Here is a 24,109-nt window from a genome sequence, read left to right as displayed (position 1 = left end):
AAAATATTCACAGCAGGATTGATTATAATAGCCCCAAACTAGAAACCACTCAAATATTCATCAATAGTGGAATGTGAAAGTGAATTGTGGCATAGATACACATAGAAAATAAAATACATGAACAGAAGAAATGTGGTTGAATCTTAAAAAAGATAAAGATGAATGAAAGAAGGCACATACTAAAACATACATACACTGTAATTCTGTATATACAATTTAAAAATAGACAAAAGTAAACTATATTATTTATGGATGCTTATTTAGTTGGCAAATCTACAATAGAAAGAAAGAAACGGTCAGAGTGGTTAATTGTAAGTGGAGGAGAGTGATTAGGACTAGGAAGAAGCACCCAGCGGGCTTTCCTGGTGATGCATTATATACTTGGGATATACTTGCATTTATGTTTACTTTATAATAATTTATTAAATGGTGCATTCATGTTTAATCAATGTCTATATATTACACATTTTTTCTTAAAGTTTAAAGGACAAGATTTGCTCTTAATAAAAGGCTGCAGAAACAGTTGCAATTCTTCCTGTAAAAGTAAAAATTGATTGCCAAACTTCATCATCAGTGAGGCTGTAAAGTCAGCATAAGTAACTGTGGAAAGCTATAACGTTTGTGGAGAAGGATAACTGAATCCAACTAAAGTGAATAGGCCATGAATCCTCATCAGTCTATAAAACAGAAGTACAATTTGTATAAAGTTGGATCTCATAAATAAGTAATGTAGCATTAATAGGCACAGCAAGATGAATAGAGCAGGGGTTTGTGAAGCAAAAAATGGTGGGTATTTCTTCTTAGGCAAATATTAAATAATTTAAATGGGTATATATTTTAAATGGGTGAGTGAAAAACATATTTCCAAATGTGTGACTGAACAGGCTGGTCACAGTTTTTCTCTTTGTAATCATTTTACACCTGGATATATCCCTCATTATCATTTCCTGTTCTCTCAGGTGGTAAATACGTTGTCCTGTACTAAATATAAATTCCAATTGTTCTTTGCATTAATAGTGCTTTTTCTTTTTAACAACTTTATTGGAGTATAATTCCTTTACAATGGTGTGTTAGTTTCTGCTTTATAACAAAGTGAATCAGCTATACATATACATATATCCCCATATCTCTTCCCTCTTGTGTCTCCCTCCCTCCCACCCTCCCTATCCCACCCCTGTAGATGGTCACAAAGCACCCAGCTGATCCCCTGTGCTACGTGGCTGCTTCCCACTAGCTATCTATTTTACATTTGGTAGTATATATAAGTCCATGCCACTCTCACTTCATCCCAGCTTACCCTTCCCCCTCCCCGGGTCCTCAAGTCCATTCTCTAGTAGATCTGCATCTTTATTCCCATCATGTCCCTAGGTTCTTCATAACCAATTTTTTTTCTTTAACATTCTATATATATGTGTTAGCATATATATTTGTTTTTCTCTTTCTGACTTACTTCACTCTGTATGACAGACTCTAGGTCCATCCACCTCACTACAAGTAACTCAATTTCATTTCTTTTTATGGCTGAGTAATACTCCATTGCATGTGTGTGTCATATCATCTTTATCCATTCATCTGTTGATGGACACTTAGGTTGCTTCCATGTCCCGGCAACTGTAAATAGTGCTGCAATGAACATTGTGATACATGACTCTTTTTTTGAATTATGGTTTTCTCAGGGTATATGCCCAGTAGTGGGATTGCTGGGTCGTATGGTACTTCTATTTTTAATTTTTAAGGAACCTCCATACTGTTCTCCATAGTGGCTGTATCAATTTACATTCCTACCAACAGTGCAAGAGGGTTCCTTCTTCTCCCCAACCTCTCCAGCATTTATCATTTGTAGACTTTTTAATGATGGCCATTCTGACTGGTTAGAGGTGATACCTCATGGTACTTTTGATTTGCATTTCTCTAATGATTAATGATGTTGAGCATTCTTTCATGTGTTTGTTGGCAATCTGTATATCTTCTTTGGAGAAATGCCTATTTAGGTCTTCCACCCATTTTTGGATTGGGCTGTTTTTTTTTTTTATATTGAGCTGCATGAGCTACTTGTAAATTTTGGAGATTAATCCTTTGTCAGTTGATTCGTTTGCAAATATTTTTACCCTTTCTGAGGGTTGTCTTTCCATCTTGTTTATGGTTTCTTTTGCTGTGCAAAACCTTTTAAGTTTCATCAGGTCCCATTTTTTAATTTTTGTTTTTATTTCCATTTCTCTAGGAGGTGGGTCAAAAAGAAATCACCTGTGAGTTTCTTTTTGTGTATGGTGTTAGGGAGTGTTCTAATTTCATTCTTTTACATGTAGCTGTCCAGTTTTCCCAGCAGCCCTTATTCAAGAGGCTGTCATTTTGCCATTGTATATTATTGCCTCCTTTATCAAAAATAAGGTGACCACATGTGCGTGGGTTTATCTCTGTGCTTTCTATCCTGTTCCATTGATCTATATTTCTGTTTTTGTGCCAGTACCAGACTGTCTTGATTACTAAAGCATTGTAGTATAGTCTGAAGTCAGGGAGCCTGATTCCTCCAGCTCCATTTTTCATTCTCAAGATTGCTTTGGCTATTCGGGGTCTTTTGTGTGTCCATACAAATTATGAAATTTTTTGTTCTAGTTCTGTGAAAAATGCCAGTGGTAGTTTGATAGGAATTTCATTGAACCTGTAGATTGCTTTAGGTAGTATAGTCATTTTCACAATGATGATTCCTCCAATCCAAGAACATGGTATATCTCTCCATCTGTCTGTATGATCTTTAATTTCTTTCATCAGTGTCTTATACTTTTCTGCATACAGGTCCTTTGTCTCCTTAAGTAGGTTTATTCCTAGGTATTTTATTCTTTTTGTTGCAGTGGTAAATGGGAATGTTTCCTTAATTTCTCTTTCAGACTTTTCATCATTAGGGTATAGGAATGCAAGAGATTTCTGTCCATTAATTGTGTATCCTGCTACTTTACCAAATTCATTGATTAGCTCTAGTAGTTTTCTGGTAGGGTCTTTAGCATTCTCTATGTACAGTATCATGGCATCTGCAAACACTGACAGCTTTAATTCTTCTTTTCCTATTTGGATTCTTTTATTTCTTTTGCTTCTCTGACTGCTGTGGCTAATACTTCCAAAACAATGTTGAATAACAGTGGTGAGAGGGGACAACCTTGTCTTGTCCCTGATCTTAGTGGAAATGGTTTCAGGTTTTCACCATTGAGAACGTTGTTGGCTGTGGGTTTGTCATATATGACCTTTATTATGTTAAGTTCCCTCTATGCCTACTTTACGGAGGGTTTTTATCATAAATGCGTGTTGAATTTTGTCAAAAGCTTTTTCTGCATCTATTGAGATGATGATATGGTTTTTATTCTTCAATTTGTTAATATGGTGTATCACAATGATTGATTTGTGTATACTGAAGAATCCTTGCATTCCTGGGATGAACCTCACTTGATCATGGTGTATAATCCTTTTAATGTGCTGTTGGATTCTGTTGGCTAGTATTTTGTTGAGGATTTTTCCATCTATGTTCATCAGTGATACTGGCCTGTAGGGTTTTTTTTTGTGACATCTTTGTCTGGTTTTGGTATCAGGTTGATGGTGGCCTTGTAGAATGAGTTTGGGAGTGTTACTCCCTCTGCTATATTTTGGAAGAGTTTGAGGAGGATAGGTGGTAGCGCTTCTCTAAATATCTGATAGAAATCACCTGTGAAGCCATCTGGTCCTGGGTTTTTGTTGGAAAGTTTTTAATCTCAGTTTCGATTTCAGTGCTTGTGATTGGTCTGTTTATATTTTCTGTTTCTTCCTGGTTCAGTCTACAAGGTTGTGCTTTTCTAAGAATTTGTCCATTTCTTCAAGGTTGTGCATTTTATTGGCATATAGTTGCTTATAGTAATCTCTCATGATCCTTTGTATTTCTGCAGTGCCAGTTGTTACTTCGCCTTTTTCATTTCTAATTCTTTTGAGTCTTCTCCCTTTTTTTCTTGATTAATCTGGCTAATGCTTTATCAATTTTGTTTATCTTCTCAAAGAACCAGGTTTTAGTTTTATTGATCTTTGCTATTGTTTCTTTCATTTCTTTTTCATTTATTTCTGATCGGATCTTTATGATTTCTTTCCTTCTGCTAACTTTGGGGGTTTTTTTGTTCTTCTTTGTCTAATTGCTTTAGGTGTAAGGTTAGGTTGTTTATTTGAGAAGTTTCTTGTTTCTTATGGTAGGATTGTATTGCTATAAACTTTCCTCTTAGAACTGCTTTTGCTGCATCCCATAGGTTTTGGGTCATCATGTTTTCATTGTCATTTGTTTCTAGGTATTTTTTGATTTCCTCTTTGATTTCTTCAGTGATCTCTTGGTTAAGTAGTGTATTGTTTAGCCTCCATGTGTTTGTATTTTTTACAGATTTTTTCCTGTAATTGGTATCTAGTCTCATAGCGTTGTGGTTGGAAAAGATACTTGATACAATTTCAATTTTCTTAAATTTACTAAGGCTTGATTTGTGACCCAAGATATGACCTATCATGGAAAATGTTCCATGAGCACTTGAGAAGAAAGTGTATCCTGTTGTTTTTGGATGTAATGTCCTATAAATATCAATTAAGTCCATCTTGTTTAATGTATCATGTAAATATTGTGTTTCCTTATTTACTTTCATTTTGATGATCTATCCGTTGGTGAAAGTGGGGTGTTAAACTCCCCTACTATGATTGTGTTACTGTCGATTTCCCCTTTTATGGATGTTAGCATTTGCCTTATATATTGAGGTGCTCCTATGCTGGCTACATAAATATTTACAATTGTTATATCTTCTTCTTGGATTGATCACTTGACCATTATGTAGTGTCCTTCCTTGTTTCATGTAATAGTCTTTATTTTAAAGTCTATTTTGTCTGATATGAGAATTGCTACCCCAGCTTTCTTTTGATTTCCATTTGCATGGAATATCTTTTTCCATCCCCTCACTTTCATTCTGTACGTGTCCCTAGGTCAGAAGTCAGTCTGTTGTAGACAGCATAAATATGGGTCTTGTTTTTGTATCCATTTAGCCAGTCTATTTCTTTTGGTTGGAGCATTTAATCCTTTTACGTTTAAGTTAATTATCGATATGTATGTTCCTATTACCATTTTCTTAATTGTTTTGGGTTTGTTACTGTTAGGTCTTTTCCTTCTCTTGTGTTTCCTGCCTAGAGAAGTTCCTTTAGCACTTGTTGTAAAGCTGGCTTGGTGATGCTGAATTCTCTTCATTCTTGCTCGTCTGTAAAGATTTTAATTTCTCCGTCGAATCAGAATGAAATCCTTGAGGGGTACAGTAATCTTGGTGGTAGGTTTTTCCCCTTTCATCACTTTAAATATGTCCTGCCACTCCCTTCTGGTTTGTAGATCTTCTGCTGAAAGATTAGCTGTTAACCTTATGGGGATTCCCTTGTATGTTATTTGTTGTTTTTCCCTTGCTGCTTGTAATATTTTTTCTTTGTATTTAATTTTTTATAGTTTGACTTATATGTGTCTTGGCGTGTTTCTCCTTGGATTTATCCTGTATGGGACTCTCTGCGTTTCCTGGACTTGATTAACTATTTCCTTTACCATATTAGGGAAATTTTCAACTATAATCTCTTCAAATATTTTCTCAGTCCCTTTCTTTTTTTCCTCTTCTTCTGGGACCCCTATAATTCCAATGTTGGTGTGTTTAATGTCCCAGAGGTCTCTGAGACTGTCCTCAATTCTTTTCATTGTTTTTTCTTTATTCTGCTCTGCAGTAGTTATTTCCACTATTTTATCTTCCAGGTCACTTATCCGTTCTTCTGCCTCAGTTATTCTGCTATTGATTCCTTCTAGAGAATTTATAATTTCATTTATTGTGTTGTTCATTATTGTCTGTTTGCTCTTTTGTTCTTCTAGGTCCTTGTTAAACATTTCTTGTATTTTCTCCATTCTATTTCCAAGATTTTGGATCACATTTACTACCATTACTCTGAATTCTTCTTCAGGTAGACTGCCTATTTCCTCTTCATTTGTTAGGTCTGGTGGGTATTTACCTTGCTCCTTCATCTGCTGTATGTTTCTCTGTCTTCTCATTTTTCTTAACTTACTGTGTTTGGGGTCTCCTTTTCGCAGGCTGCAGGTTCATAGTTTCTGTTGTTTTTGGTGTCTGCCCCCAGTGGCTAAGTTTGTTTCAGTGCATTGTGTAGGCTTCCTTGTGGTGGGGACTAGTGCCTGTGTTCTAGGCTGGATCTTGTCTTTCTGGTGTTCATGTTCTCATCTGGTGGTGTGTTTTGGGGTGTCTGTGACCTTATTATGATTGTAGGCAGCCTCTCTGCTAATGGGTGGTGTTGTGTCCCTGTCTTGATAGTTGTTTGGCATAGGGTGTCCAGCACTGTAGCTTGCTGGTTGTTGAGTGGAGCTGGGTCTTGGCGTTTAGATGGAGATCTCTGGGAGATTTTTGCCGTTTGATATTACATGGAGCTGGGAGGTCTCTGGTGGACCAACGTCCTGAACTCGGCTCTCCCACCTCATAGGCAGAGGCCTGACACCCAGCCGGAGCACCAAGACCCTGTCATCCACATAGCTCAGAATAAAAGGGAGAGAAAAAGAAAGAAAGAAAGAAAAATAAATTAAAGTTTTTAAAATAAAAAATAATTATTAAAAATGAACAAATTATAAAAAAGAAATATAGGGCTTCCCTGGTGGCGCAGTGGTTGAGAGTCCGCCTGCCGATGCAGGGAACACGGGTTTGTGCCCCCGTCCGGGAAGATCCCACATGCCGCGGAGCGGCTGCACCCGTAAGCCACGGCCACTGAGCCTGTGCTCCGCAACGGGAGAGGCCACAACAGTGAGAGGCCCGAGTACCGCAAAAAAAAAAAAAAAAGAAATACAGAAAGAAGAGAGCAACCAAACCAAAAAACAAATCCACCAATGATAACAAGCACTAAAAAGTATACTAAAAAAAAAAAAAAACAAAAACCCGACAGAAGCCTAGGACAAATGGTAAAAGCAAAGCTATACAGACAGAATCACACACACAAGCATACACATACACACTCACGAAAGGGAAAGAGGAAAAAAATATATATATATTGTTGCTCCTAAAGTCCACCACCTCAATTTGGAATGATTCGTTGTCTATCAGGTATTCCACAGATGCAGGGAACATCAAGTTGATTGTGGAGATTGTATCTGCTGTTCCTGATGCTGCTGGGAGAGATTTCTCTTTCTCTTCTTTGTTCGCACAGCTCCCGGGGTTCAGCTTTGGATTTGGCCCTGCCTCTGCATGTAGGTCGCCATAGGGCATCTGTTCTTCGCTCAGACAGGACAGGGTTAAAAGAGCAGCTGATTTGGCGTCTCTGGCTCACTCAGGCCGTGGGGACGGAGGGGTACGGATGAGGGGCGTGCCTGCAGCAGCAGAGGCCAGCGTGACATTGCACCAGCCTGAGGCGCGCCTTGCGTTCTCCCGGGGAAGTTGTCCCTGGATCACGGGTCCCTGGCAGTGGCGCGCTGCACAGGCTCCCCAGAGGGGAGGCATGGATAGTGACCTGTGCTTGCACACAGTCTTCTTGGTGGCAGCAGCAGCAGGCTTAGCATCTCATGCCCGTTTCTGGGGTCTGCGCTGTTAGCCGCGACTCGCACCCATCTCTGGAGCTCCTTTAAGCAGCGCTCTTAATCCCCTCTCCTCGCGCACGACAAAACAAAGAGGCAAGAAAAAGTCCCTTGCTTCTTAGGGAGTTTCAGACATTTTCCCGGACTCCCTCCCTGCTGTTGTGCACTAGCCCCCTTCCGGCTGTGTTCACGCAGCCAACCCCAGTCCTCTCCCTGGGATCTGACCTCCGAAGCCTGAGCCTCAGCTCCCAGCCCCCACCCAACCAAGAGGGGAGCAGACAAGCCTCTCAGGGTGCCCACCACCCACCATCTCTGCCCGCAAAGGGGCTTCCTAGAGTGTGGAAACCTTCCCTCCTTCACAGCTCCCTCCCACTGGTGCAGGTCCCGTCTCTATTCTTTTGTCTCTCTTTTTTCTTTTTTCTTTTGCCCTACCTAGTTACATGGGGAGTTTCTTGCCTTTTGGGAAGTCTGAAGTCTTCTGCCAGCGTTCAGTAGGTGTTCTGTAGGAGCTGTTCCACATGTAGATGTATTTCTGATGTATCTGTGGGGAGGAAGGTGATCTCCACGTCTTACTCTTCCGCCATCTTGAAGGTCTCCAATACTGCTTTTTAAATCAACCCTATATATACTATTCTACATGTTGCAATTCTAAAAGTAGAGAGATTTCCAGTATTAACAGTTTTTCTCCATTTATCAAGACTACTTATTTACTTGCACGTATGTGTGTGAGGTAAGCCAAATAGGTATTTTAGTTGTTGACATATATTTCTCTTTCTACAAAATTCATGAATCTTCAGTGGAAAAATGTACTTTCAGATCATTTTAATCCATTAGGTCTAGTTTAATTTAGCATCTTATAAGACCCAAATATTGGGCTGGGTAGTGAGGTTTCTAGGATCAATATGACACAGTCTCTGCTTTCAAGAAATTTGAGTAAATGGAAACTTTCAATAGACTTTGGTAAGCACTACCAAAAAGTTGTGCACAGTGTGAGATGGGCCATTTAGGACATACGAAAGTTCAGAAAAAGCTTTTCTGGAAAAGATTATGTTTGACTAAAATTTTCAAGGATGGAAATGAAGAATGAAGAAATATGGGCAGAGGGCATGAGCAGAAGCAAACAGACATGGGAGAGTTCTGAGAACATGCATTAGTAATCTCAAGCAGGTTAATGTTCCTGGAGGTGAAGTTGTAAAAGCAGTAATGGGAAGTGTGCCTTGTTTGCTGCATTGAGGGTTACTTTCTACTATTGAACTATGTTTGTTAGAGACATCCCCAGCAGTTACATTAAGGATAAGTATGAGGTTTGTTAAGATTAATGATAGGATAATGTATTAGGAGGTTGTAACAATAGGTCAGGAGACATAAAATGAGAGCCTGACTGTTGTTGTTTTGGAGAGAGGAGAAAATCTGAAAACTATTTGAAGCATGTAAAATTATCAAGATTGGTGATTGACTGGATACGGACAGTGAGGGAGAAAGAGAAGACTGACATGCCTCTCCGGTTTGGCTTGGGAATAATAAACTGAGACGCAGAATTCAGGAGAAGAAGCCCTTTCTGAGGAAGATGAAAATAAGGGTTCAATCTTAAACATGTTGAATTTGAGGTGCCTCTAGGACATTCAGGCGGGTTTGCTTTTTACAGATAAATGTCTATTTGAGGCTGTAGGCTGAAGGAGCAGAAGCAGTTACAGATATAGCTGTGGAAGACATCAGCATCCAAGTGTAATTAAAACAGTGGTTTTTAATGTCAGTGGAATTTCTCCCCAAAAATGTGTAGAATTAAAACAAATGAGAGGACAGTTCCAATATCCAGAGTTTGTTTTGGAGGTGATGAATATGGTTATTACCTTGATTGTAGTAATGGTAACACAAGTGTACATGTATATTTCCCAACTGGAAGTCACCAAATCGCATACATTAATTATCTGTCCCTTTTTGTATACCAGTTTTACCTCAATAGAACTAGGAGGAAAAGGACTAATACAATATTTTTTAAAGAAGGTTTATGAAGAAACAGATAAAGGGAAGACAAAAAGAATCAGACATGCTTAAACATGAAAACCAGGAGCAAACAGGTAGTAGAGTCCCATAAAGGAGAGTGCGAGATCCATCTCAAATGCAGCAGTGAAGTTATTCAGATAAAGATGACATTTAGTAATAAAGAGGTCATGAGTTACTATGGGGTTGAGGATGGATATCATTCATTATGCATCTGGGATTATACAACTGTGAATATTTATACACACACACACGTATGCACACGTACATGTATCTATTATAATAGTTGATAGTAAGACTAAAAACTGGCGAAAGGATATATCCCAAGTAAATATTATAAAAATATATGCATAAAATTTTCTAATCTATTTATGAACCACTAATTGAATACCTGAAAGATCACCAAGCTTCAAAAATACTCACAATAGATAAATCTCCATTATAAATACTTTTAGGTAGCAGCATTAAAATGGACATCATTAAGTTTTCAAATTGTGTGGGTTTCTTTACCTGACTGAGCACAGTTTTTGCATTATGTAGTTTGATTTGACAAGAGAACCCATAAAAATCCACACTTGTGGCCCACTTAAAAAAGTAGTATTATAGTTTTAGGCACTGTTGAACATCATGCTGAGCTACAAAAGCTAAATAAAACACCGTAAAGCTCCCCACCTTCATTTTTAGAACCCCACACAGGGAGACGACAACTACGTTAATCAGAGACAGACCACTGAGGTTCAGATTTATTTTATTTAATATTAAATTGTATAGTTGAAGGAGATATCAATTTCTTTTTAAAATGGCACCATCACTACCCTTCTAAACACTGCAGTTTACTAATGATTTTAAAACTGCTTTAAGGGTTTAAAACTGAATCACTACCACTTCATCTCAGCTGAGATTTAGCATGCAGATCTTACAATGGGAATACATTTCTGTTTCAGGTTAAATAAATTCAGTCTGTCTTATTTTAGAACTAGAAGAACATTTTGTTGACTCAGAGCTCTATTTTTGTTACTTAGAGCTAAAAGAAGTCAGTTCAGCATAAGAAATTCTACAAGGTATTAACTGGAAGTTTGCTGGGAAGAGGTTCATTCTGTATTGTATATAATGCTGAGAACCTTTTTTAACCTTAACAGGCAGTGTTGTTTCCAAACATGCCTTCTCTGATGAACCTGTGCACGCATGCATGCCCAGGGCTACTCTGAAAACTGAGATGAAGAACTGAAAAATAATTCTGGCCCCTAAGAAACTCCTCAAAGAGATGCTATCGTGAAGGCTAGACACCTTTGATATGAGCTCCAAGGTTTCTCTCTGCTGCTCTCCCTTCAGTATCCACTGACCTGAAACATGCACACAAAGTGATGCGCTGAAGCACCTACAGCAGCAAGTGTGCCTAAGTAAAAACACCCTCTCATTCTCCTTGATAAGCTAGACTCTGTTAGAAAAGTACAAAGAAGTTCTCTTGTGACCCTGTATCTAAGACTGTGTTTATTAAAAGATCTTCCTTTATCTTCCCCTCACTCTCCAACCCAGACTCAAGATTGAATCTATGAGACATTAGTTGAGAAAACAAATGAAAATGACACACACCATATTGAAAAAATCACATCATGATTTTTTATCTCCTGTGAAATACTGTGAAGGGTACTGAAAAAAACATTACACTGACAAGTAAAGTCTTTTTATCAGTGGCTATTTCATTAGGCCTTCCTGGCCTTCCCCATCTGAACTCAACATGTATTAACCAATTTTCTAGAACTTCTCTAAGCAAATCTTCCATAATTGACAGACAATTGACTTTTTCTCAAATTGCCTTTTCGGCTCAATTATGTCTTGCATCACATCCACCTGGTATATCTATTTCCTTTTTTTTTCTTTTAACCTAGAATCTTACTAATTTGTTAAGTTACTGAAGATGATACATTTTTCCCATGAATCCTGACAGAGCCACCTTAGTGCTTTGTGGTGTTTTTCATTCCTTTTAGTAAATAATCAGTATGACACATTTGACATTTGACATAGAGACACAATCTATTCTTACTGTGTTTGCTAGATTTTATTCTATATACATCTTTCTCCCAACTATACTGCTACTGCTTGTGTTTTGAGAATATGGAAAAGATTCTCAAATTTAAGTGTGGTATACTATATCTGTGTATAGTAACTTCTACATTAAAAAACAAGTTTAGCCAGACTATTACTCAACCATAAAAAATAATGAAATAATGCCATTTGCAGCAATATGGATGGACCTAGAGATGATCACACTAAGTGAAGTAAGGCAGAGAACGACAAATATATATCGCTTATATGTGGAATCTAAAAAAAAAAAGAAAAGATACAAGTGAACTTTTTACAAAACAGAAACAGACCCATAGACATAGAAAACAAGCTACAGTTACCAAAGGGGAAAGGGGGGCGGATAAATTAGGGGTTCGGGATTAACATAAACACACTATTATATCTAAACTAGATAACCAACAAGGACCTACTGTATAGCACAGGGAACTATACCCAATATTTTGTAATAACCTATAAGGGAAAATGTTATTGAACCCTGACCTCTGGCCACCTCCTAGGGGTAGACAACTGAACTAAGCTGTACCAATTTTTGAATTCGAATGGAGAGACTGAAGCTAGTTGAAGCTGCTACCTTAATGGCAGTGTCCATGTAGTCCAGTTGCTGAGGCCTCCACAGACTATGGCCCATGGAGACTGCTGCCACCATTATGTCACGAAAGCCGGGATGGGGGAGAGGTTCGCAGCTGCTTCAAGGCCTGGGCCTGGCCAGTGGGCGGCCCTGGTGAGGGCTCTGGAGTTCTGCAGGACACAGCCCTCAGCCTGTCCCTGGGCCCCCAACTCATCCAGTGGCCTAAGGCTGCAGGGCCTGGAGGGCCCTGGGGAGAAGGCCTCCATCTGCCTCTCGCCGCATTCTGCCCAGAAGACCACAACGAGGCTGACTGAGCGGGACCTCTAACCACGCTAAGGGTCACGTGTTAATGGTCATATATAATACTAATGGCTGTGTGCCCACTCTTCCCGTATTACAAAAATAATCTGAAAAAATATATATGCATAACCATATCACTTTACTGTATACCTGAAACTAACGCAACATTGTAAATCAACTATACTTCAAATTTTTTTAAGTTCATTTTTAATATGCTAATAAAACTTTTGGCTCTGTATAATCCAGAAATATTGCTTCAGAATATTACCTAGTAAGTAAAGTTTGATACTACAACACTACCTTAATGAATAAAAAGGAAATACACGGTTCCTTCAGCATTTGAATTCAAACATTGGTTTACTCGTACTAAAACGTCATTAGAACAAAAACGCGAAGTTGGTAACTCAAATTGAATACAATAACTAACCATACATATTTTGGTTTTAAGTGTGTCTTAATAGCTTTTGGTGACAGTTAAAATTAAATTTTATAAGTAGAGCATGAGTCATTTAGTGAAATTAATGTATAATATAGTTATCATTAGGTAGCAATAGGAGACCATTGTGATGCATCAAAGTTCCATTCTATGAACTGGAACTGTGCTGAATCAGTGGGATGCGACTGCTTTGGATGTTTTCCTTCTCCTTTGTACTTTCAAACTCATTTTGGTTTTTATGAAAACATGTTATTGCCTAAAGACCAGGACAATTATTCCTTTATCAAATTGTGAGTGCTAAAGTCTATATTTCAATTTTTAATGCTGAGAAATTATAGAGAATGTTTCTCATCAAATTTAAGAACCAGGAGACAATAAATAAAAGTTAATGCTGTAATTCTTTCAAAGACAAAGAATCACTAGGAAAAGTGGCAAAGACAGGTTAAGAGAAAGGAAAAATAAAACTAAAACTCAATCAGCATGCTAATGTCTATGCATGTGTTATGACCTGCATATTCCCTATGGGTTTTATGTCTCCAATGCTAAGTGAATTAAAAGAAATGGGAAAGATAATTTTCCTAAATTTCCAATACCTTTTTATTTTATCTGAATACTTGATAGATATAATTAAAATAATTTTCAGTTGTCATCAAAGTGGCATCCTAGAGTGACAACTGTAATATAATTTAACTATCATTATGATTAAACTATTACATTAGTTCAAGTTTTTTTTTTTTTTCGAAGACAAGTTTTATTTGGGAAGAGTTTCTAATTGTTAAAGCTGCAAGCAAGTTACCTTCACAAGTATAGTTCTACAGACCTAGTAGTTTCAGAGATCCCAGTGTTCAAAGGTACACCTCAAAATTAATAACAAAAACACACCCACGGCAAAAGGGGAGAGCTGTTAGACTGGTTTGGAATGTACAGCTATGGATTTCAGCTGGGTTATTATAATTGCCTTCTAATTCAGCTTTCTGGATTTATAATCTTCCATTACAATCTACTTAGCAGCAATCTTTATAAAATAAAAATCTAATGATACCAGCACCTCAGACCCTCTAGAGGTCCCCCCAGCACCTTCTACAACATGGCAAAGAGAAACACTTATGATGTTAATTAATGTAATTATGACATGTCACATGCTGTCATTTGTCTATGCTTTTATCCATGCAATCAACTTTCCTTAGACAGTTTCTAACCCCTTTCAACTTCCTTCTCACCAGTATTCATCCTTCATGAATCAGCTTCAACATTGCCCCCTTTCTCTGTTTTCAGAATATGCCCCTCTTACAGATTTAATCACCTTCTTTGCTTGGTGTAACAGAAACTGTCAGTGCCCCATGCATGTCCCTCAGAGCATGTATAATTTCTGGCCAACTTCCATCTGCTAGTAACTGCAGTCTCACTGAAAGCCCTTATATCAGAGTTGCAGAGAGCTGGATGCTTGCTTGGAGGTAGGAAGTGCTGAAAATGTGCCCTCATCCACAGCATCGCTGACCAAGAACTCTCAGGTGTTAGTGTGTGAATTTACCAGTTCCATCACTTTTCAGGATCATTAATTCTGGGGAATGTATTTTGTGTCACTTCCCAGAATTTGCCCTTCAGATTAAGCTCCATTTCTCTTAAGGATAGCTGGTTAACTGCAATCCCTTTATTGTCTGCCTTCTCTTCTCTGCATCACTTCCTCACTTCCCTATTAGTATTACTTTAACTTCCCAGAAAAACTATTTATACCTGACTCTTTTGTCATCAGGTTTTTTCTTGTAGAATCTACAGTAAAACTTTTGATACCAGAGGTACTGTGTGGGGTTCTGGAGTTGAATGTCTTGCTGGCCACATGGCATCAAGACCACTTGGCATGTTGTAACAGAATAATTACAAGACTCTCTCTTGTGGTGAATTGGGATGCTAAAAAGGTATAAGGGGATGTATATCTTATCAATTTCTCCAGGATTTGAGAAAGATTGTGACAATGATAATGACAATGACTATAGAGTTAACAGTTGTTGCAAGTATTGTCAGTGCTCTCAGGAAAAAAACTGATGAGCTCAAGCTCAAGTCAGAGGGGTCTCGCTGACAGCATTTAAAGAAACCCTCATCTTTTAAAGCCAGAGAGAGGATTGAACTGAAAAACAGATCCTTTGTTTGATTGTAATAGTAGTTGAATTGTAGAGAAGATTTACTGCAAAGCACCGGCAAACCTCTTATTTAAAACTCCAGGCCTTAACAGGAAAGATGTAGGACCCTGAAACCTGGACTTGAGGTGCCAGGTTGACTCACTCTTGCTGGAGGATTCTTTCCTTGCCTGGAGACCACATAGATGCATCATCTGAGGTCGACACTTCAAGATATATGTACATTCCTCAAAAATTTCCCTCATCTTATGGCTTCTAGACCACTATGTTCAAGACCAGGCATGGCCTAATTGAAAAACGTATTATCTCTGATTTAAGAAAAATGGGATTATTCATGAAAAGAGTAACAGAAACTGGCTAATATTTCCAGTTAGGAATTAAGAGAGCATGCCTAGAAATGAATGTTGAGTATGTTGGACAGGGATGCAACTGAAATATAAGGTACACAGGAGATGCTAAAGATATGTTTACACAAGCAAATGACATTACACCTAAGCATTTGTGTTTTGAGGTATGCGTTTCCAAATTTATGCTTAATGGTATAGATAATTACATACTTCTCTAAAAATACTTTATTGTAATTCCAGAAAGTAAAAATATATATTAAATAAGAAAATAATGCTCTCAAATGAATCAATGTTTAAATTATACAATGGTCATAAAATATAAATCAACGAGCTTAACAACTTAAATCCATATGGACACAATATGATTTATAAAAAAAAAAAATCTTGAAGGTTATCCAGCACAGTGATCAAGAATGAATGCACTTTATTACCATCTTGTCTTATACCCAAGTGATCTTGCTTATTGCTTTCAGATAATTCTGATGCTCTATCATTTAACACATGGCATTAGCTGAATCTCTTTTCAAATTAAAAGGTAAGAAAATTACTCACTTTAAAAAAATACATTTAAGATACACATAAATACTCCACTTACCCATACTCGACCCACAAACGCATTGGCTTCTTCTTCCACCACTGATAGATTTCTGAGCAGATAAGGATCAAACACTGGATCATTGTCATTGACATCTGTCACCACCACATTTACGGTGGCAGTTGAGGTCTTAAAAAAAAAAATAGGGGGGGGATTAGATGTGAGAGGAGTTATTTTTATTTCGATGTCAGTTAATTAGTCATACTGGCATTTGTCTACCTGAAAGTCATCTCATTACTATTCCTATTCCTTAGCTTTCCAAAAAAGACAAGAAAAAAAAAAGAGGAATCTCGCAATTTTCAAACACCTCAAAAAACAGATGGAAAAAACAAATGATATTAAAGGGCAAACATCTTCTTGAAAATGTCAAATATTTCCTGGAGGCTTACTTTTAGAAAGTGTTTTACCTTTATCTTGTTCACGTTTTGTGGGTGGTAGGTTTTTGTTTATAGACACTTGTACCCCTTTTTCTCTGAAATGTAACATTTCTGCAGTTTTTACCCCTTATATGTTGTACTGTTTAAAAATATAACTAGTACACTATAAAATAGCGTGGTATGTCAAATGGGTATTTTCAGGTAAGCAAATACTACCAGAAAATAATATATTAGTAATTTTCTAGGTTCACATCTAAACAAAGAGTTTGAGGACCATACACCACTAATCATAAAACACACACCCACACACACACACACACACACACACACACACACAACCTTTTGGTTATAAAGCTTAAGGAAATGGTAAGTGGGTAATCCTACCAGTAGTATGTGCTACCTGGTTAAAAGGTAAAATCCCTAGCCTGCTGCAACTCGAGAACCTAATGTAGGTCAATGACTTTTGCACAATCAAGGAACGTCTTCATACATGACTCAAGCTGGAAAATGCTCTGTCTAATCAAAGCCTGAGTACAGCACATGCCCTCCACCCAGCTCTGTCACAGTGAGGGGCAGATCACAGAAGGCTGAGAGAAAATTAGAGAACAAAAGTATTCTTGGCTGGAAAATGAAAAATCCATTATACTATGATATTAAATATTTAATAACATGCAAATAAAAAGTAGGAGGAAAAGCAAGATGGTACTGTCATGAGAGAATTACTTAACTTTCTTTTTAAAAAAGACAAACAGGATTTGTCCTAATCTGTAAGTGACGTGGGGTGAGAGGCTAAAAAGCTGAGCATAAAGAAGTGACTTAGAGGAAGTGAACCTGAAGAAATTTTGCAGCAGTCATGGGCCTGAGGGGTCAAAAACTGGACTTCCTAGCTACTAAGGAGGAGAAGTCCTGGTAAACACCCCATCCTTTCTGTTGCAAAATCAAGGAACATCTTCATACGTGACACAAGCTGGAAACTGCTCTGTCTAATCAAAGACTGAATATAGCACATGCTTTCTTGGGATCACTGAGGTTCTATACTCTATGAGTAATGCTGCATAAGGTCTAGACCAGGCCTTACTCAGATTAAAACTCAATAGTCAAGGGCTTCCCTGGTGGCGCAGTGGTTGAGAGTCCGACTGCCGATGCAGGGGACATGGGTTCATCCCCTGGTCCGGGAAGACCCCACATGCTGCAGAGCGGCTATGCCCGTGAGCCATGGCCGCTGAGTCTGCGTGTCCAGAGCCTGTGCTCCGCAATGGGAGAGGCCACAACAGTGAGAGGCCCGTGTACCGCAAAAGAAAAAAGAAAAAAAAAAAACTCAATAGTCAAATTTTGGTTGGATTAAGGTGATCTGTCCTTATTTTAACAGACATATATTAAATCTTCTTTTGAGCAATATAATTTTATTCCAAGCCTTTATAATTTTTCATATATAATGTCCAGTGGTCATTAAAAATATTACCAGGCATAGCAGAGAATTCTTGGGTATTGATAATGGCTTATTTATTTGTGTACTAGCTACATTGATGGGCTTATTTTGTGAAAATTTATACAGCTATTCAGTATGATTTGTATATATTTCTGTATTTAAAACTCCCAATAAAATTTTATTTAAAGAAATGTCAAAGACAAGCAGAACAGTGATGTTTAGTCAAAGCCGGGAAACAACCTAAATGCCCACCAATAGTAGATGTTTATATAATAGATTGTGTTTTTTGCACACAACGGAATAACATGTGATACTAAGAATGTACAGACTACATTCACCTCAATGAATTTCATGAATGTAAGGCTGAGTGTACGAAGTCAGACACAACACAGTACACACTACATAATTCCAAATATATAAATTTCAAAGATTGGCAGAAATACTCCATTGTGATAGAAGTCAGGATAGGGATGACTTTTGTGAAGAAGGTAGAGTAGAAACTGGCACGATTGTAAGGCTGGGCTTCTGGAGTGCTAATTAATTTCTGTTTCTTGTTCTGAATAGTGATCATACAAGTATTTTCACTATGTGAAAATTCATTAAGCTGCACAGTTATGGTTTGTGCACTCTTCTGTGTGCATCTCTCCATGAAATCATTTAATTTAAAGAATGCACGCACATCAACATACGCTTGTGTGTAGATATATATGGATATGTATAAATGTAAATGTCATCTGATTAGATGAAATACAAGTCATGTTATTTTCTCCTTTTAACTTTTATATATTTTCCAAATTTTCTCTAAGAGAGCTACATTGCTTTAATAACAAAAATCAGTTTAACAAATGTTATTTCTTTAAAAGTTGTGTTAGAGTTAAAGCTAGTAAAAAGATTTAAAGCTAGTAAAAAGATGTGCCTTTATAGTAGCAGTAGTTCCCAATTTGCCTGAGGGTGAAGGAGACATTAAAATGGACAGCTGGGAGCCAAAATCTAAGAGTAACCATGCTAGAGTTTGCTGACCTTCCTTCTAACTGCTTGCATAAAGTGCCAGCCTATCTGTATTTCCCTTACTGGTGTCCATCCTATTCTTTAAAATTCCCATTCTTGACACTATGGAGTGGGATGATTTCAGCCTATACCGGGTCCTCAAAGGCTGTGGTCTGTAACTGGGTGGTATAGATGAGAACTGGATCACTAGGCGAACTAAGAAGTAAATAACAAATCCACCATTCCTGTGCTAATAGGGGCTGAAATTTATAGACCATATAGATGTATTTATCCATATCTTAGAGATAGTATATGAAATAAAGAATATCCATTTCTCCGGCAGAAATGTAAAGTAATAAACACACAGAGAATAACTTCCAGCTTATATATTTCTTGTAAAGTGGTCTGAAGATCACTTGCATCAGAATCACTTGGATTATCATTAAAAATGCAGATTTCTGGGCTACACATTAGAACTATTGACTCTATTCTGCAATATTCAAATTATATCTTTGCAATTTGTTTCACATAAATTGCTGGTAATCCTTTTATTTAAGAAAAGTCCATCCACCTGTGTTCTTATTAAATACCTTTCTTAAAACCTGTGATTATTAAGGCTAAACGGTTAATTTTACTATAATTCTACAAAGGACATAAGTTTAAATATTTAGATAAGAAAAGTGCTATCAAAATATGAGACTATTATTATTTTATAATTACTTTCTTCTTCAACACCCCACTGTATGTGCACATGTATAAGTCGATCCCTAAAATTATATAAATGATGAAACTAACTGAAGAAGCTTTTGTTTGAAATCTAAATGTTTCTTTCCCTAGTGACATTCTTAGTACAAACTTTTGAAAATGAAACAAATTTGCTTAAAAGGATCATAATTTTAAAGCTGAATGAGACCTTATTCATTCTTAAAGAAAGAAAAATTGAGGGAACTAGAAATGCTAAGTGACCTGGCCAAGGAGAATTGAAATTAACAAGTAAATAACTGGGAAAAAAAAAAAAAAAAAAAAAAAAGCTCTAGAAAGAACTAAGCCACTAATGTTAGCCCAGAACTTATTTTCAGTTTTTTATGTGGCCAAAGCCATAATTAGTAGACTGAAACTATGCCAGTTAGCTTAATATGCTATTTCTTCCCCATCTTTACTGTTGTCTAAGAAATCTTACTTTTAAGGCCAGAGGTAAAAGGTGCTAGTTAATATTACTTCTATTAATTTCTGATTCATCATGTGACCTATCTCAAATGGCTGACCTAAAACCTCCTTATTAATTTTACTTCACTCTAATTATACCCCTTACTCCATGCTTAATAATTCCCTCTTTTCCTTAGAATTTTCTCCCTCAGTTATTTCCTAGCCAAATTACACATTAAACTTTCATCATAAGTCAAGTTCTCAATTATTTTCTTCTTGAGATTCTCACTGACTTCTTTACATATATCTTATACAGGCACACTATATTAATTAAGGGGATTGCATATGTAAAAAGTAATCTTAGATTTTATTTTTATTGACTCGCCTAATCTCTAAGTGCCTTCTCTTGGCCTCACTATTTACTAAAACTGTTTTGTATATTTTATTTTCCACATATAGCTGTTTATCTAATGTTTGAAAAGTGGCAAATAGCTTATTATGGGCAGATTGTTTACCAAATTTAAGTAATTATCCTTAACTATTTTTCTAATTTTTAATTAAGATGATAAAACTGTCTAGTATCAATTTTGTATGGTAAATTTTCTACAGCAATCCTCCTCAAAAAGCGTGAGGAGAGCATTATATACCCCCATCCAGTCTATTTTTTGATCAAAGAAGTCATTTCAAGTAAACTGGAGATACACTGCTATTTGAATTGGGTGAGTCTTCTAGACACTTATACTGAATTTGAAATTATTTCTAGAGAAAAGTGCTGAGTTGGCCCATATGCACTAGACTAAAGACAAAAGCTACTTTGTGGCATAGAAATGGTGAAAGAAACAGTCTAATAAAGCACTGCCAATGAATGCATTGTTACAGTGCTTAAAAATCAGAATAGTGGTAGTTGTGGATGGGTAGATTGAAGAATACAATCAAATGATTTTGAAACACACCTACATAACTAAACAATTTATTTATTTTTAATACTAAGTTTTAGGTGCAGAGGAAATAAAATTTATCTTCTCTAGAATTATGGGCCCTTTTAAACCATTTCAATCATCAAGGATTAGTCAAGATTCCGAGCGCCGCTTACAAATAACCTGTAGAATCAGTCAACTTGGTTTCCTAAGTGCTTCAAGGTATTTATGCACAAATTCCCTTCCCTCCACTGTCCCCCACCCTCAAAAAAGTGACTTTAAAGGAAATAGATTCCAATATAGTAAAACTGCCAGAACTGCCAGTGCTGTGCTGGTGATGGACACAATGAAATACTTCTTAGACTAAGTTAGATTTCATTTTCCCCATAAATTAGGTAAGAGAGCAAATTCCACGTATCTATTGTCAAGTCAAAGTTGCAGCTCCATAACAAATTCAGAATATAGGTTCATTGATTAAAAGAGCCCATTGGAGGGCTTCCCTGGTGGCGCAGTGGTTGAGAGCCCGCCTGCCGATGCAGGGGACAGGGGTTCGTGCCCCGGTCCGGAAAGGTCCCACATGCCACGGAGCGGCTAGGCCCGTGAGCCATGGCCGCTGAGCCTGCGTGTCCGGAGCCTGTGCTGCACAGCGGGAGAGGCCACGACAGTGAGAGGCCCGTGTACCGCAAAAGAGCCCACTGGAGAAAAAAGCACTTTGAGTAATTTTAAGTAGTTACTCCAAATGAAAAAGAGATTAATTCATGAATTCATGACTGTAATAAATTGTTTTACAGTGTAAACTACAAGGTTCTCTCAGTTTCTTTAGGACTATTTTTAAAACCCTTTCCCAAAGAGAGTACTCACCCCATCTGGCCTGCCATCATTAGCAGTGACGATCAGAATGTAGCGATCAGTGCTTTCCCTGTCCAGTGCTTTCCCTAAGGTTAGAATCCCAGTACTAGTGACAGAGAAAACAAACAAACACATGAGACAGAAAAAGATATTATGTCACAGGGAGTCTTTCTACTATTGTGAACTACTTTTGATAGTTATTCTTTTTTATTTCCTTTCAGCAAACATAGCTTGAGTATTTAAGATGAACGATTCTAGGATTCATGCTGAAAATTGAAAAAGGCTTTTAAGGCTGTTGAGCCTCTTAGCAATAATGAAAAATTGCCAAACTGAATGAGATAAGTGAGTTGATTCTGTAGCCTCCAAGGAAAAAACAAAACAAAACAAACTATGCTCAATTCATTACAGGAAGAAAGATATCTATCTTGTTTGTGATGATTTCAAAGGTAAAAGAGTCCATTAATCTTTAGCAGTTTCATAATGCTTTGAGTAAAAAAGTGATTTCTTTAATCTATATCACCACTCCCATTCATTGTCACATATGTGACCACTATGGAAATGAAAACATCTAAATTTCATCTTTGATTAAACCATAGAGACTAAAATTTTTCTTCTTTCCAAATTTCAAAATAACTGAGTCTTACTGTAGAAAATTAGAAAATATACAGTGGAATATTAAAACTTTCATAGATATTATGGGTTTTTAAATATTTCTTTGTATTCTCTATTATAACCATATTTAAGTACATTATAATTGCTTTCAAAAGAGCACTCAGGCTGCATCTTTTACATTCTTTTCAAGATAATATAATTTTATGAACATTCGTTCTCTCATTTTACAATTTATAAAAACAAACTCTTTTGTTGATACACTAACAATGTTATCATTTTGTTATTCTCTTGAAATTTAGATATTTCTTAAGTATTATGTATAATGGGAGATGAACAGCCTTTGGGAAAATTCTCATACTTAGAATACTTTTAATACTAATTCTTAACCTTTTCACTGTTTAGAATACATACTTTCAGATATTTAAGCTTTTATTCTCCCATGTAACTTGTTTTATAACACTTTGGTCACTTATTATGTTCTCTAAAACAAGTTCTACATTTATGTCTTAGATATTACAATCTGACGTTGTACATGGCATTTTAATTAAGGTCTAACAAGTATCTACTGTGAAGGAGAGGTTACATTAATTTAATAAGACATTAAAATATTTATCAAGTATAAAAGCATAATTTGTTTCTGATAGATAAAAGGCTTTCATTTTAATGCAAGTGCTTTTGTTGTTATAGTGGAACTTAAGCAATCCGCACCACATATGGTAGTTGAGTACAGAGAGTCAATGCCAAGGAATCAAAATCAGAGTCACAGTTGCTCTGTTTGTTTTATTTTATTGTTGTTATTGATATGGACTAAAAAAAAAGTTCTAAACATATGGTATGACTATGAAAAACTGACTTTGCTCATTGTACATTTTAAAATGTTTTGTCCAAATAACTGAAAACCAATTCCCAGGGTAGTTTGTAACAATCAAATTTGGATCAACTTCCCATACTGCAGATGGTTCAGATAACCCCATTCTAAAATGACATTGAAAGAGAAAAGTAAATCATTTATTGCTTCTGAGACTTATTCACAAGTAACTTAAGAAATCTGAAAATCTATCCAGAGTAAAATGAAAGAAAGAAGAAAATTCAGTTATTGTTTTCCATTTTTCTCCTCAGTTTAAGCTTTGACTCTATATTATGCCTTGTATATTAAATTAGAAAATCACTAGAAATTTATATTGTATTAGAATTTAGAGCCATATTATACCTAAATAGCTTATTTTTCATAGTCTGGTAATTATTATGGAAATAGTTCTTTGCTTAAGATGATGTGTGCCTTGTGTCCCAGTGTCGTAGACAGTTAGACAGGATATTTGGGAAATGGAAAAAGAGAGAAAAAATAGGTACTGTCTTTTGGTATTCATAGCTGAAAGACTAGCTTATGAGTACACACAAGCATCCTTCCACAAAATTCCAGAAATAACTGGAAAGGAGGACTCTTGCTACCAGCTGAATGGAAGCTACAGAGCAGTATACATTAGGCTGCATTTAGAAATGGCAGTAAATCTTACCAGTCCATATACTAAAAATACATAAGAATGACTCCTGATAAAACATCAATAATAGTGCTACTTAAATTTTACATAATTGAAAATATATTGCACAGGAGTGATGTCAGTGAAAATGGTGACGTAGACAGCTTGAAGAGGTGGTCTCTCCACAGAAGCATCGAAAAATGAAGCAGGAAAAATCAGAAACAACTTTGATAGGACTCTGGAAAACAGTCAAAGGTTGACAGCACCCAAA

The 24,109-nt window shown here is 36.7% G+C and overlaps 1 protein-coding gene across 1 annotated transcript in view; it reads right to left on the bottom strand.

Moving 5' to 3' along the window:
- PCDH15 (protocadherin related 15) overlaps nucleotides 1–24,109 on the bottom strand; it is a 416,523-nt gene that overhangs the window by 206,163 nt on the left and 186,251 nt on the right. The window contains exons 13-14 of the mRNA XM_089897353.1: nucleotides 21,761–21,854; nucleotides 16,044–16,172 (exon numbers count right to left, since the gene is read on the bottom strand). Of these exons, the coding sequence (XP_089753479.1) occupies nucleotides 16,044–16,172; nucleotides 21,761–21,854 (223 nt within the window). The remainder of the gene's footprint in view (nucleotides 1–16,043; nucleotides 16,173–21,760; nucleotides 21,855–24,109) is intronic.

Source organism: Delphinapterus leucas, chromosome 16 (assembly GCF_059928025.1).
Source record: "Delphinapterus leucas isolate spDelLeu-1000000601 "Yukka" chromosome 16, BTC_Dleu_Yukka2, whole genome shotgun sequence".
Classification (NCBI taxonomy): Eukaryota; Metazoa; Chordata; class Mammalia; order Artiodactyla; family Monodontidae; genus Delphinapterus; species Delphinapterus leucas.
This window is presented reverse-complemented; position numbering and strand designations above follow the sequence as displayed.